This window comes from Mobula birostris, unplaced genomic scaffold, assembly GCF_030028105.1.
Source record: "Mobula birostris isolate sMobBir1 unplaced genomic scaffold, sMobBir1.hap1 scaffold_385, whole genome shotgun sequence".
Lineage (NCBI taxonomy): Eukaryota > Metazoa > Chordata > Chondrichthyes > Myliobatiformes > Myliobatidae > Mobula > Mobula birostris.
Window position 1 is genome coordinate 50420 of NW_027276932.1, and position 14151 is coordinate 64570.

At 50.1% G+C, this 14151-nt stretch overlaps 1 protein-coding gene across 1 annotated transcript in view; it reads right to left on the reverse strand.

Annotated features, from left to right (window-relative positions):
• Positions 1–14151, reverse strand: part of LOC140193108 (acid-sensing ion channel 4-A-like) — a 308432-nt gene that overhangs the window by 1621 nt on the left and 292660 nt on the right. Inside the window, exons 3-9 of the mRNA XM_072250511.1 lie at positions 13231–13358; positions 11902–12058; positions 10632–10688; positions 7020–7173; positions 6216–6307; positions 3185–3264; positions 1221–1322 (exon numbers count right to left, since the gene is read on the reverse strand). Coding sequence (XP_072106612.1) covers positions 1221–1322; positions 3185–3264; positions 6216–6307; positions 7020–7173; positions 10632–10688; positions 11902–12058; positions 13231–13358 — 770 coding nt within the window. The remainder of the gene's footprint in view (positions 1–1220; positions 1323–3184; positions 3265–6215; positions 6308–7019; positions 7174–10631; positions 10689–11901; positions 12059–13230; positions 13359–14151) is intronic.

Genomic DNA, 14151 nt, shown 5'->3' on the forward strand with positions numbered 1-14151 from the left:
TGTGCTCTGGATCTGCAGCATCTTCAGAATCTCATGTTTAAAATTACAGAGGGCCACTCAGCCCATCAAGTTTCTGCCTTTCCATCATGACTGATTTACTATCCCTCTCAACCCCCCTCCTCCTGTCTTCTCCCTGTAACCTTTGACGCCCTCACTAATCAACCTATCACCCCCACTTTAAATATACCTAATGACTTGGCAATGAATTCCACAGATTTTCTTCCCTCTGGCTAAAGAAATTCCTTCTCATCTCTGTTCTAAAGGGACGTCCCTCTATTCTGAGGCTGTGCTCTCTGGCCCTAGACGAGGAAACAGCTCTCCACGTCTACTCTATCTAGGCCTTTCATTATTGGATAGGTTTCAAGGAGATTCCCCCCTCTTTCTGCTAAACTCCAGTGAGTACAGGCCCAGAGCCATTGCTGACATTGGAGAGGGTACAGAGAAGATTCACTAGAATGATTCTGGGAATGAGAGGGTTAACATATGAGGACTGTTTGTCCGCTCTTGGACTGTATTCCTTGGTGTTTAGAAGAATGAGGGGAGACCTCATAGAAACATTTTAAAAGGCATGGACAGAGTGGATGTGGCAAAGTTGTTTCCCATGATGGGGGAGTCTAGTACGAGAGGGCATGACTTAAGGATTGAAGGGCGCCCATTCAGAACAGAGATGCGAAGACATTTTTTTAGTCAGAGGGTGGTGAATCTATGGAATTTGTTGCCACGGGTGGCAGTGGAGGCCAAGTCATTGGGTGTATTTAAGGCAGAGATTGATAGGTATCTGAGTAGCCAGGGCATCAAAGGTTATGGTGAGAAGGCGGGGGAGTGGGACTAAATAGGAGAATGGATCAGCTCATGATAAAATGGCGGAGCAGACTTGATGGGCCGAATGGCCGATTTCTGCTCCTTTGTCTTGTGGTCTTACGGTCTAAACACACTTCACTTGTTAACCCTTTCATTCCTGGGATCATTCTCGTGAACCTCCTCTGGGCCCTTTCTAATGCTAGCACATTCCTTTTTAGATAAGAACTGCTCATAGTACTCCAAGTGTGGTCTGACCAATGTCTTATAAAGCCTCATTGGGAGGGAGAGACCGCGTGAATCCCAGCTCACCCGGACGACTTATCCTGAATGTGAGAGGGGTGGTACCGAGGGAGCATCATGCCACGAGACAGGCGGTGAGACGTCCTGTTCTGATTGACCCAGGTCTTGCGATTACTCACCAGTTTGACATCGTCCAAGCCCAGGGTCGCAATGGTGTCCTGCGGTTTATTTACGGGAGCAGGCTGTGGCCGCAGAACTCGCTGCAGACGGATACGCAATAGCTGCAGGGTAAGATGCGACAGTGGGTTAGTGCTTAGAGAGTTCCAGGTCCCAACCATCCCCTCTCCCTCCTTCTCAATGGCCTGCCCTTCCTCCTGTCTCTTCCTCTCCCACCCATCAGTCCCCTCCTCCTCTCCTTGCCCCTGCCCCTGCCCCTTTGGTAATAGGACAGGGTCCCTTAAAGAATTCCACGTTCAGTTTGAGGTCATAAAATTCTTCACTACACCCCTTTGAACCACAACCTCTCACCCAGAGCCTCTGCCCTCCAGCTGCGGGCACGATTGCTGCAGAGGATGATTTCTCTCTTTTTCTTTTTTCTACCCTGCCGCAGTCCTCATGATTTTGTACACTGCTGTCCATTCCTTCCCCTATCCCAACGCTCAACCTCCTTCACTTCGGGGAGAACAGGCCAAGCTCACGACCAAACACTCCGTTCCAGCCAAACCCCTCTGAACCCTCTCCCGTGCAGTCTGCCCGGGCTGCCTACGAAAAGTAATATACGCAGCCCAGTCCATCATGGGTGACGCTCTCCCCACCACTGAGCACACCTACAAGGACTGCTGCTGCAGGAAGCAGCATCGTCATCAGGGACCCCCACCACCCAGGCCGTGCTCTCTTCTCACTGCTGCCTTTGGGGAGAAGGCACAGGAGCCTCAGGACTCACACCACCAGGTTCAGGAACAATTATTACCCCTCAATCATGAGGCTCTTGGACCAGAGGGGATAACTTCACTCACCCCATCACTGAACTGTTCCCAAAACCTATGCACTCACTTTCAAGGACCCTTCATCTCATGTTCTTGATATTTATTGCTTGATTATTTAGTAGTATTATTTTTATTTTTTCTCAGCTCAAGCTGGGAAAACCTGAGGTGTGGTAAAGCCAAGCACACTCATTTCTCAGTTGCTGGGAGCTTTTGGACTATGCTGGTGGTGTTTAGTATTGTGGCTCTCTGGAGATTTACATAGATATTGCTGTGTAGGCCTAATTGTTTAATGTAATAGTGAAGTGAGTTTGGAATGACACCAGTCATAGGTATTAGTATCAGGACAATGTAAACTCTGTTATGTTCCATAGTCTTTCAATCCCCTCTTTTAATTCAGCATATTTCTGCTGTTGTACACTTATTGATTTCTGTAAGTTATGTGTGTTTGGAATGGCTATATCTATTAAATAAGTTGTTCTTGCTTATTTATCCTGTAATATTATATCCACACAGTTATTATGGATTATTCTATCTGTAATAACGGATCGCTCGTAATATAATTTGTGGGATTCTGACTCTAAAACTAGATCAGGCTTGTATTTATAGTGAGATATGATTTCTTTTATAAGTTTTCATTTTAAAGCAAGAGTTTGGTGAATGATTTTTGTCATTTGATTGTGCCTGTGTAAGTAATCAGATTGAGTTAAACTGCTACAGGATCCTGTAATGTGTTGGATTGTTTCTGGTTTCTCCTGGCATTTTCTGCATTTATCGTCTTGAATTTGTTGGTCTTTTATTAAGTATTTTTGATATTTTTTGTGTTAACCACCTGGTCCCGTATTGCCACAAGGAACCCTTCTGTTTCTGGGAAGAGATTTCCAACTCAGAGCCAGGCATTCAGTGCTTCCTTGTCAACATCTAGTCTGCTCAGATCGTGGGGATGTCTTCCATGGAGGGTCATGCTCTTCTGTTGGTTAACTTTTTATCAATAGTGATAACGTCTTCATTTTTCTGGGTTATGCTTTTATTTAAGTTTACTGGTGTTTACTTCTTATCACAGATAAGATCCAAGCACAGATCCCAGGGCACAGGAACTACCATCGGTTCCTTCCCTCTGGTCTCCGAGCACAAATCACTGAGAGGCAGGGTGTACTCACCTCATACAAGTAATCAATGATTTCCAGGATGGTCAGGATACTTGCTCCAATAAAGAGCCCCATGTGGCCTCCAATGTCTCCTAGGGAATAGGGAGAGGGGAGGGGTTATATGAGCAAAGCTCAAGGTTTCACGCACACACCTCCAGTCACACACAAGACCACACTTGCCTACACACAGGCTGAGTCACACTGTTTACACACAAAACGTGGGAGGAACTCAGCAGGTCAGGCAGCATCTATGGAGGGGAATAAATAGTCAATGTTTTGGGCCGAGTCCCTACATCAGGACTGGGAATCAGTGGTCTTGGCCCAAAACATCAACTGTTTATTCCCCTCCATAGATGCTGGCTGACCTGAGCTCCTGCAGTAGTTAATGTGTGCTGCCTTGGATTTCTGCAGAATCTTGTGGTTATTCACTTCGCTGGTCATCCACAGTCTCACGCGGTTTTACACAGCCCTTCTCTTGATATTCACACAATCTCACACCCTTTGCTGTGTCTGCTGTTTGTGCACACCCTTTGGTTCGCTGTTAATACAGACTAGCTCCTGTCAGACCACACTTGCAGTCTTGGGAGCAGTTTGGGCCCATATCTAAGAAACGATGTGCTGGCATGGGAGAGGGTCGAGGGGAGGGTCATGAGAATGATCACAGGAATGAAGGGGTTAATATATCAGGAGCATTTGATGGCTTTGGGCCTGTACTCACTGGAGTTTAGAAGAATGAGGGGGAAAGCCTAGACAGCAAATGTGGAGGGGATGTTTCCAACAGTGGGTGAGTTTAGGATCATAGGGCACAGCCTGAGAATAGAGGGACGCCCCTTTAGAACAAAGTTGAGGAGGAATTTCTTTGGCCAGAGGGTAGTGAATCAGTGGAATTTACTGCCACAGGTGGCTGTGGAGGCAAGGTCATTTGGATATGTTTAAAGCAAGGAGGTTGGTAGGTTCTTGATTAGTCAAGGTGACAATGGTTATGAGGAAAAGGCAGGAGAATGGGGTTGAGAGGGATAACAAATCAGCCATGATGGAACGGTGGAGCAGACCTGATGGGCCAAATGGCCTAATTCTGCTCCTATCTCTAATGGTCTTACACATAGTTTCACACTTGCTGTATGTATGATCTCACAGGCATTGCATTGCAAGGTTTCACCGGCTGTTTGTACCTAATCACTCAGTTCACACCTTTGTGCTTCAATGTATCAGAGTCATAGAGCACTAAAGTACAGAAAATGACCCTTCAGCCCATCTAGTCTATGCTGATCTGTAAACCTGCCTATTCCCTTTAACCTGCACCAGGAGCATAGCCCGCCATACTCATCCCATCCATGTACCTATCCAAACTTCTCTTAAATGTTGCAATCCAACCCAGATCCACTGGCAGCTCGTTCCACACTCTCACCACCCTCTGACTGAAGAATCTCCCCCTCTGGTTCCCCTTAAACGTTTCACCTTTCACCCTTAATCCATGACCTCTTGTTCCAGTCTCACCCAACTTCAGTGGAAAAAAAAACTGTTGCAAACTGTTAGTTATATCATCCCCCTCCCCCTCCCCCTTCATCTCCCCCCTCCCCCTCTGTCCCCTCCACTCCGTCTCCCCCCCGTCCCCCCCTGTCTCCCCCCCACTCCGTCTCCCCCCTCCCCCTCTGTCCCCCCCCTCTGTCTCCCCCCCACTCCGTCTCCCCCCTCCCCCTCTGTCCCCCCCACTCTGTCTCCCCCCCCTCCGTCTCCCTCTTCCCCCTCCATCTCCCCCTCCCTCACCATCTCCCCCCCCTCACTGTCTCCCCCCCCTCACTGTCTCCCCCTCCCTCTCTGTCTCTCTCTCCCTCTCCCTGTCTCTCTGTCTATACTCACCTACACTGTGCAAAAACAGCTCTGGGGTATAAACTGCTGATAATTTCAGGCTCACTGAATCATCAGCCAGTGAATTACCTGATGGTTATATATTTTCCCAATTACTATACATCACACCAGTTATATACAGTACTGGTCACACACATCACTAGGCAAATGTGTACATCATCAAACACTTACACACATTCCCAGCCTGTTATACACAACGCTGGTCGTTTAATTTTGCCAGCTGTCATACGTGTCACAGATGGTGCGCATGTTCAAGACCACGAGAAACTGCATAATGTTGTGGACACATCTCAGCACATCCCAGAAACCAGCCTCCCCTCGGTGTCTACATTTCTTGCTGCCTCGGTAAAGCAGCCAGCATCATCAAACACCCCTCCCACCCCGGACATTCTCTCTTCTCCCCCCTCCCACCGGTCAGGAGATACAAAAGCCCAAAAGCGTGGACCACCAGGCTGAAGGATAGCTTCTATCCCACTGTGGTAAGACTTCTGAATGGGCCTCTCGTACGCTAACAACGTACACTTCATCTCCCAGTCTACCTCGTTATGGATCTCGCTCCCTGCTCCGACCTGCGTTGCATTTTCTCTCTCACACAGTACCCATGGGGTGCCATGGTAACGTAGGGGTTAGCGCGACACTATTACAGCTCGGGGTGTTGGAGTTCAGAGTTCAATTCCGGTTTCCTCTGTAAACAAATCTGTATATTCTCCCTGTGACTGCAGGGGTTTCCTCCGGGTTCTCTGGTTTCCTCCCACAGTCCAAAGACGTACCGGTCAGTAGGTTAATTAGTCATCGTAAGTTGACCTGTGATGAGGCTAGGGTTACATGGGTTGCTGTGGCTTGAAGGGCCTATTCTGTGCTGCATCTCCAATAAATAAATGAATATTCTGTTCATGTTTACTCCCCTGATGTAACATGTATGGAATGAACTGTCTGGATGGAACGCAGACAGAAGCTTTTCGCCGAATCTCACTACATGTGATGATAATTAATCGATGAGCCCCCGTTCTGTACATTAGGCCATCCAGGTGTCTCTTGCGCAACCTCACCCACCCCTGCCCTGAGCCCTGTTTGTTGCCCACACATCACCCCTCATCCCCTACCCCTCACCCATGACCCCTGAACCCTGTCACCCCACACCCTTAGCATCTTCACCCAGAAACCCCGCACTCACCCAGTAATCCCGCCACATCGTAGGCTTTCTTCTGTTCAATGGTTTCATAATTCAATGTCTCAAAGTAGATGTCAAGCACTAGGTAGTTCTCCCTGTAACAGGGACGGGAAGAACAGAAATACAGCCTCCGATCATGGCCCCACCCACCGCCTCCCGACCCTCACCGGGGATGCTGGTGAAGATCAGTGAAAATCTTCCACCTCCTGACAGTGTGGGGATGGTCAGCACTGACCACACACTCACCTGTTCACCAGTTCCCTCACCACTGAGTGGGAGAGCCCCAAACTCTCTCCACTCTGCCACCCCACACCAGACTAAAGAGCCTCACTACCCAGAGCGCTCAGCATGACCCAGAGACTGTCTTGCACCCATCAGCACAGGCACCAACCCACACCTACCCCTCTCCCCCCCGCCCCCAGACATTGACCCCAACCCAAGATACTGACCCCAGTCTTGCCCTAAACACTGAACCCCCACCCCAGACACTGATACTCAGTGCTGTTCCCACCCAATGACACCCCGGCCTTATCTCCATCCTGCACCCACCGGCCCAGGCAGTGACTTCCACCCCGCCCCACCGCAAACTCCAACCCTTTGTAGCCTTCCCATCAATAACCTTGGCCTTGCCACATCAGAGATTGTTGTTTATCCACACATCTCACCCCCTCTCCAACTTCCCCAGTCCTGATGAAAAGTCTTGAAATGCTATGCTGGTCTCTCCCTTCACAGAAGCTGCCTGACCAGTGGAGCGTTCAGAGCCTATGAGGGCCACGGGGTGATGCTCTGTCCCCACAGAATACGTACTTGATGTTCTGCTCGGAGGTGTTGAACCTCTTGGCGAGGAACTTGGAGGACCCTCGCCGTGGGATCTTCACCATGGACAGCTCTTTGTTGTACCGTGTGACGTGGCACGGCGTCTCACACTCACAGCTGAAGTTGGCCATTGTGATGAGGTTATCTGTGCAGAGGGTGGGGAGTGGTCAGAGTTTTGCCAAGTCCCTCCCATTCACTTAACATCCACCTCCTCCCCAGTCAAGCACGACAGCACAGTACAGGCTTTTCGGCCCATAGTGTTGTGCTGACCTTTTAAACTACTCTAAAATCAATCCCTCCCACATATCCCTCCGTTTTTCTATCACCCATGTGCCTATCTCAGAATGTCTTACATACCTCCAATGTATCTCCCACTACCACCAAGCTTCCATGCACCCATCACTCTTTCTGTAAAAAAAACCCTACCTATGGTATTCCCCCCCACTGTACTTTCTTCAATTCACCTTAAAGTTATGCCCCCTTGTACTAGCCATTTCTGCCCTGGGAAATTCTTCTGCTTTCCCACTCATCTTGTATAACTCTATCAAGTCACCTCTCATCCTCCTTTGCTCCAAGGAGAAAAGCTCTGGCTCACTAAACCCATGCTCCAGTCATGCCCTCTAATTCAGGCAGCGTCCTGGTAGATCTCTGCATCCTCTCTAAAGCTTCCACACCCTTCCTAGTGGGGCAACCTGAAACGAACACAACACTCCATTTGGGTTAACCAGAGTTTTGTCGAGCTGCAGCATTGCCTCACGGCTCTTGAACTCAATTCCCCGACTAAGGAAGGCCAACACCATGTGAACCTTCTTAACTTGTATCCCAGACCCCCAACTGCCCTTGGAGTGACCACCGAGGTCCTACAACCACTCCCAAACCCAACGGCACCGAGGGAGTGTCTCAACCAGGAGAATGGCTGCAGTTCAAGGAGGCATCTTCTCAACTAGGAAGCCAGCTGCAAGTCAAGGTGACAAGGACCCATCCCTCCCACCCTGGATGTTCCCTATTCTCCCATTTACCACCAGGCTCAAGGAGAGCGTCTACTGCGTTGTAATAAGACTGAAGAACATTCCCTCCTACACAGCCCTCCATTTTCCTATCATCCATGTGCCTAAGGTCTGGGCCTCTACCATCACCCCGGCAACACAGTCCACACACCCCCTACTGTCTGTGTAAGAAAAACCTACCCCTGACATTCACCATACTAACTCTAGAACAATCAAATGGATTCTTAACCTCTCAATTGACCTCGTCATGGTCTTGTCCTTTATCGGCAACATGCACTGCACTTTGGCTGTAGCTGTTCACTTTATTCAGCATTCTGTAATTGTTTTCCAGAGTACGAGGGGTGATTGATAAGTTCGTGGCCTAAGGTAGACGGAGTCAATTTTAGAAAACCCAGCACATTTATTTTTTCCTACATTTACACACTTAGTCCAGCAGTCGTGGAGCACACGGATCCCTTCTTTGTAGAAGATGGCGTCTTGGACCTCCAGAAAGTGGTCCACAGCCGGGGTGATTGATAAGTTCGTGGCCTAGGGTAGAAGGAGATGAGTTATTAACTTCAAACTTTCTGCATTTTCACTCAAAGGGTTGAACTGCACGAGCATAACGAGAGCAGTATAACTCATCTCCTTCCACCTTAGGCCACGAACTTATCAATCACCCCTGCTGTGGACCACCTGGAGGTCCAAGATGCTCTCGTTACGTGCACGTGCAGTTCAGCTCTGTGAGTGATAATGCAGAAAGTTTGAAGTTAATAACTCATCTCCTGCTACCTTAGCCCACGAACTTATCAATCACCCCTGCTGTGGACCACTTCTACAAAGAAGGGATCCGTATGCTCCACGACCGCTGGACTAAGTGTGTACATGTGGGAGGGGACTATGCTGAAAAATAAATGTGGTAGGTTTTCTGAAATTGACTCTTTCTACCTTAGGGCACGGACTTATCAATCACCCCTCGTACTACTTCAGTGTACGATGTAATGAATTGATCTTATTGGATGATATGCAAAACACTTCTCACTGTATCTCGGTATTTGTGACAATATAAAACCGATTCCAATTCCAATTTCTCCTCAGCCGACTATTCTCAACAAGAAAACCCCCAGCTGATGAATGTCAACAGATATGAATAATTAATTAAAACGTTCATTAAACATAGAGCATACAATCAGTGGCCACTTTATTAGGTAAACCTGCTCATTAATGCACATATCTAATCAGCCAATCACGTGGCAGCAACTCAATGCGTAAAAGCATGCAGACATGGTCAAGAGGTTCCATTGTTTTTCAGACCAAACATCAGAACGGGGAAGAAATGTGATCTAAGTGACTTTGACGGTGGAATGATTGTTGGTGCCAGATGGGGTGGTTTGAGTATCTCAGAACCTGCTGACCACCTGGAAATTTTATGCACAATAGTCTCTAGAGTTTACAGAGAATGGTGTGAGAAACAAAACATCCAGTGTTTCTGTGGGTGAAAATGAGAGAGGTCAGAGGAGAATGGCCAGACTGATTCAAGCTGACGGGAAGGCGACAGCAACTCAAATAACCACAGGTTACAACAGTGGTGAGCAGACAAGCATCTCTGAGTGCGTAACGTGCCGAACCTGGAAGTGGATGGGCTACAGCAGCAGAAACCACAAACGTACACTCGTGGCCACTTTACTAGGATCAGTACAGGCCCTTCAGCCCACAATGTTCAACCTAGCTTTCAACAAACCCCAAAGGCAACCTGACCCTTCCCTCCCATGTAGCCCCTCCATTTTTCTACCATAAATCCATTCGGCACGTGGATTGGAATGGAACGGTGTGCTGCCAGAGGTGAGACGGTAAACACACATGATCGGAGGCAGTACCACCTTGAACAAACAGTGGAACTGGTTTTTTACTGTCTCCTGTACCAGCATACAGTGAACACCTTGACCCAGGAGGTGGACAACACTGTAACCGGCTGTGAGCTGGACCCATGACAGTGACGCGGGAGGGTGGGGATTGGGCCTGGGTGGGCTGAGGGTCTGAACATCGGGTTCTGTCCCTGACTTCCCGGGAGGGTGCGATGTGTGTGAGGAAGGGCTTGGGGCGACTAGGTATGTACTCACTGACACCTGCAGCATGAGGTGGCATCTCACGGAAACATACGGACAGGGCGGACACCATGGGGGTGTTGCCCCTGGGTGGAGGTGCCTGGGATATGGGGTAAGTCACTCAGGACTGGAACAGGGAGACATTTCTCTCCTCAGAGGGTGGTGACCCGGTGGAGTTCTCTCCCTCAGAGGGTGTGGAGGGCAGATCACCGGATAAATACCAAAGATTCTGCGGATATGGAATATTCAGAGTAACACACACAAAATGCTGGAGGACCTCTGTAACATCCATGGAAAGGAATAAACAGGCAATGCTTTGGCTGAGACCCTTTGTCAGGACGCAGGATATAGTTTAAGAGGAGGTGGAGAGAGTTGGAGATGAGGGAAATATTGAGGGGCATGAGGAGGGCCAGTGCCAAGCTATCAGCTGGCGGGGAACGAGGCGCAGACAGCCAGCCAGCACTGGTGTCGATACTGCGCTCCATGTCTGACCGAGCAGGATGGGGCCTCACCCAAGGCTCTGTCGGCACACTCCATGTACTCCTCCGGGGTACAGATGGGCTCGGTCCCTGATGAAGAGAAACACAGCGTTAGCTGGCAGCGATCAGAGCAGTACAAGTCCCCACCCTTACCACCACCACCTGGATCTCGGACTCAGTGCCCACTCCCCGTGAATTGTGGACGTCTGAGTCAGGGAGGGAATGGCTGCTGTGAGAAGCCCCAGTGCTGCGCCTCGGCAGGGGTGTGGTGATATCATTGGCTCAGGCCAGCAGCAGCCATGCCACAAGCGGCCACACCAACTTCCCCTGGAATCTCGGTCCGAGGAGAGGAAGGCATGTGAAAAGGCGAGCTTTGGAACCCTCTTCTTTTCCAGAGAACAGGACAATAACAGAGGCACAACTCTGAAATATTAGGTGATAATTGGTTGGGCAATTAGTTATTTGGTAGTAGCCAATAAAAAAGAGGATAGGGTCAAGCTGAGTGGCCATTGTGGGAGTGGGCCGGTGTTTGAGTGGGGAGCTGAGGCTTCCGCTTAAGGGGCTTCGTGAGAAGAGGTGGAAGCTAAGGTGAAGTTTGTTAAGTTCTCTTTTTTTATTGTGTGGGTAGAGGAGAGGTAATTAGGTGGCAAGGGCCAATAAACAGAAGTTAGCTTTCAGCAGAGCAGCCAATGTGGGAGTGGGCCGGTGTCAGGGTACAAAGCTTGAGACTTTGGCAAGGAAAGGTGGAGGCTAGAACTTGTGGGAGCTAATATCCTTGTGGGACGGTTTGTAGTGCTGCACTGTGGGGGTGTAAAATAAAGTTACGGGGGGGTGGGCAGAGCAGATAGTGGAGTGGTTGTGGGGAGAAGTGTCGTTAAGCCTGTAGGAGCTGGGACATTATACCTCATATTGCAGTTGTGTGAGCTGTCGGCGAGGCCACAGTTGGAGTTCTGTGTATTGTTTTCGGTCTGCGTTCTAGGAAAGCTGTTTTTCGAGTAGAGTGCAGGAAGGATTTACAAGGATGTTACCAGGACTAAAGGCTGCGTTTTAGGATGAGGCGAGGTGCCAGAGGAAGTTGTTGAGGCAGGCACTGTAGTATCTTATAAGAAGCATTTGGATGGTACATGGAGGGTTGGGGCTTGAAGGGATGTGGGCTGAATGCAGGAAATTGGGACTAGACGGGTGAGAACCACGGTCAGCATGCACTGATGAACCAAAGGGCCCATTGCTCTATGACTCACTCCTCCCAATCCAAATCTTCCGAGCTCTCCCCCCAGGGACACACATACTCAACCCATCTCACCTGGCATGTGTACCATACGGCAACGACACTCCCGCAACACCGCCTGCTTCTCGCAGTTGATGCGACAGGCGGCCAGGCTGTAATTGACGTACCCAGGCACCAGGCTGCCCGGTAACTCTGAGCGACAGTTCCCCCACGGACGGGGCAGGTACGTCAGCTGGGGGCAGAAAGAGACACAGGAACTGGCAGTGGTGGGCAACTGAACCTTGTTGAGGTGCTCACAGTGGCAAAAAGCAGATGGGATTCAAACCCACCCAGGGCTGCAGCGATACATGTCAGACACAGAGTGAAGCTCCCTCTACACTGTCCCATCACACACTCCCAGGGTCAGACACAGAGTGAAGCTCCCTCTACACTGCCCCATCACACACTCCCAGGGTCAGACACAGAGTGAAGCTCCCTCTACACTGCCCCATCACACACTCCCAGGGTCAGACACAGAGTGAATCTCCCTCTACACTGTCCCATCACACACTCCCAGGGTCAGACACAGAGTGAAGCTCCCTCTACACTGCCCCATCACACACTCCCAGGGTCAGACACAGAGTGAAGCTCCCTCTACACTGCCCCATCACACACTCCCAGGGTCAGACACAGAGTGAATCTCCCTCTACACTGTCCCATCACACACTCCCAGGGTCAGACACAGAGTGAAGCTCCCTCTACACCGTCCCACCACACACTCCCAGGGTCAGACACAGAGTGAAACTACCTCTACACCGTCCCACCACACACTCCCAGGGTCAGACACAGAGTGAAGCTCCCTATACACTGTCCCATCACACACTCCCAGGGTCAGACACAGAGTGAAGCTCCCTATACACTGTCCCATCACACACTCCCAGGGTCAGACACAGAGTGAAGCTCCCTCTACACTGTCTCATCACACACTCCCAGGGTCAGACACGGAGTGAAGCTCCCTCTACACCATCCCATCACACACTCCCAGGGTCAGACACAGAGTGAATCTCCCTCTACACCGTCCCATCACACACTCCCAGGGTCAGACACAGAGTGAAGCTCCCTATACACTGTCCCATCACACACTCCCAGGGTCAGACACAGAGTGAAGCATCCTATACACTGTCCCATCACACACTCCCAGGGTCAGACACAGAGTGAAGCTCCCTCTGCACTATCCCATCACACAGGACCCTTCATCAAACTGCCAAACTTTCTGAGGATTTTGGCCCAAATGTTTAGTTTCTCCAGCATTTTGTGTGGGTTTCCTGCATCTGGAGAAGCTGTTGAGTTTTTAGTGAGTATGTTGGGAGAGGAACGGTCTCACAGACAGATGGAGAGAAGATGGAGGTACCATGCAGCACTCACCCGCTGCTCCTGACAGGACACAAAGGTCTGGAATCCGGGTGGAACCCCAAAGCCGAGCTGGTGGATGTAAGGAGGTTCGTGCCGTCCGTGTATCTGGACACGGATCCCCGCCTCGAACGATGTCTCGTCTGAAAGCGAAACACCCCAAAACATCAGTACCAGAGTTAGAGCATCACAGTCCAACATTACTAGGTACAGACCCCACACATGACCCTCACTGGGGGACGGTCCCACACACACACTGACCCTCACTGGGGGACGGTCCCACGCACACACTGACCCTCACTGGGGGACAGTCCCACACAAACACTGACCCTCACTGGGGGACGGTCTCACACACACACACACTGACCCTCACTGGGGGACGGTCCCACACACACACTGACCCTCACTGGGGGACAGTCCCACACACACACTGACCCTCACTGGGGGACGGTCCCACACACACACACTGACCCTCACTGGGGGACGGTCCCACACACACACTGACCCTCACTGGGGGATAGGTTTGTAATCTCTGGACTACACCTAGTTCTGCGCACATGTGGGGCCGAGAGCAGAAAGATAAAACAGATGAATGTGTGACTGAAGTGTTGTTTTGGGGTCAGGGGCTCTGGTACCAGGACCACTGGGATCACCTCTAGCACAGGGTGACCTGTATGAGAAGGACAGGTTACTCTGTGCCCTAATGAAGTGTCTCGGTCGATGATGGTGATCGATTATTCCTCTTCACAGATGCTGCCTGAGCATCTGAGTTGCTCCAGTACCCTGTGTGTCGCTCAGAACAGGTATGTTCTCGGAAAAGAGGAAGGGCAAATGGCAAGGTCACGGCGCCTTGGAGATCGAGAGAGGTGGTGAAGTTATTCAAGTAGAAATGAAATAAAGGAAATGTATAAGGTTGAGGAAGCTAAAATCACATGG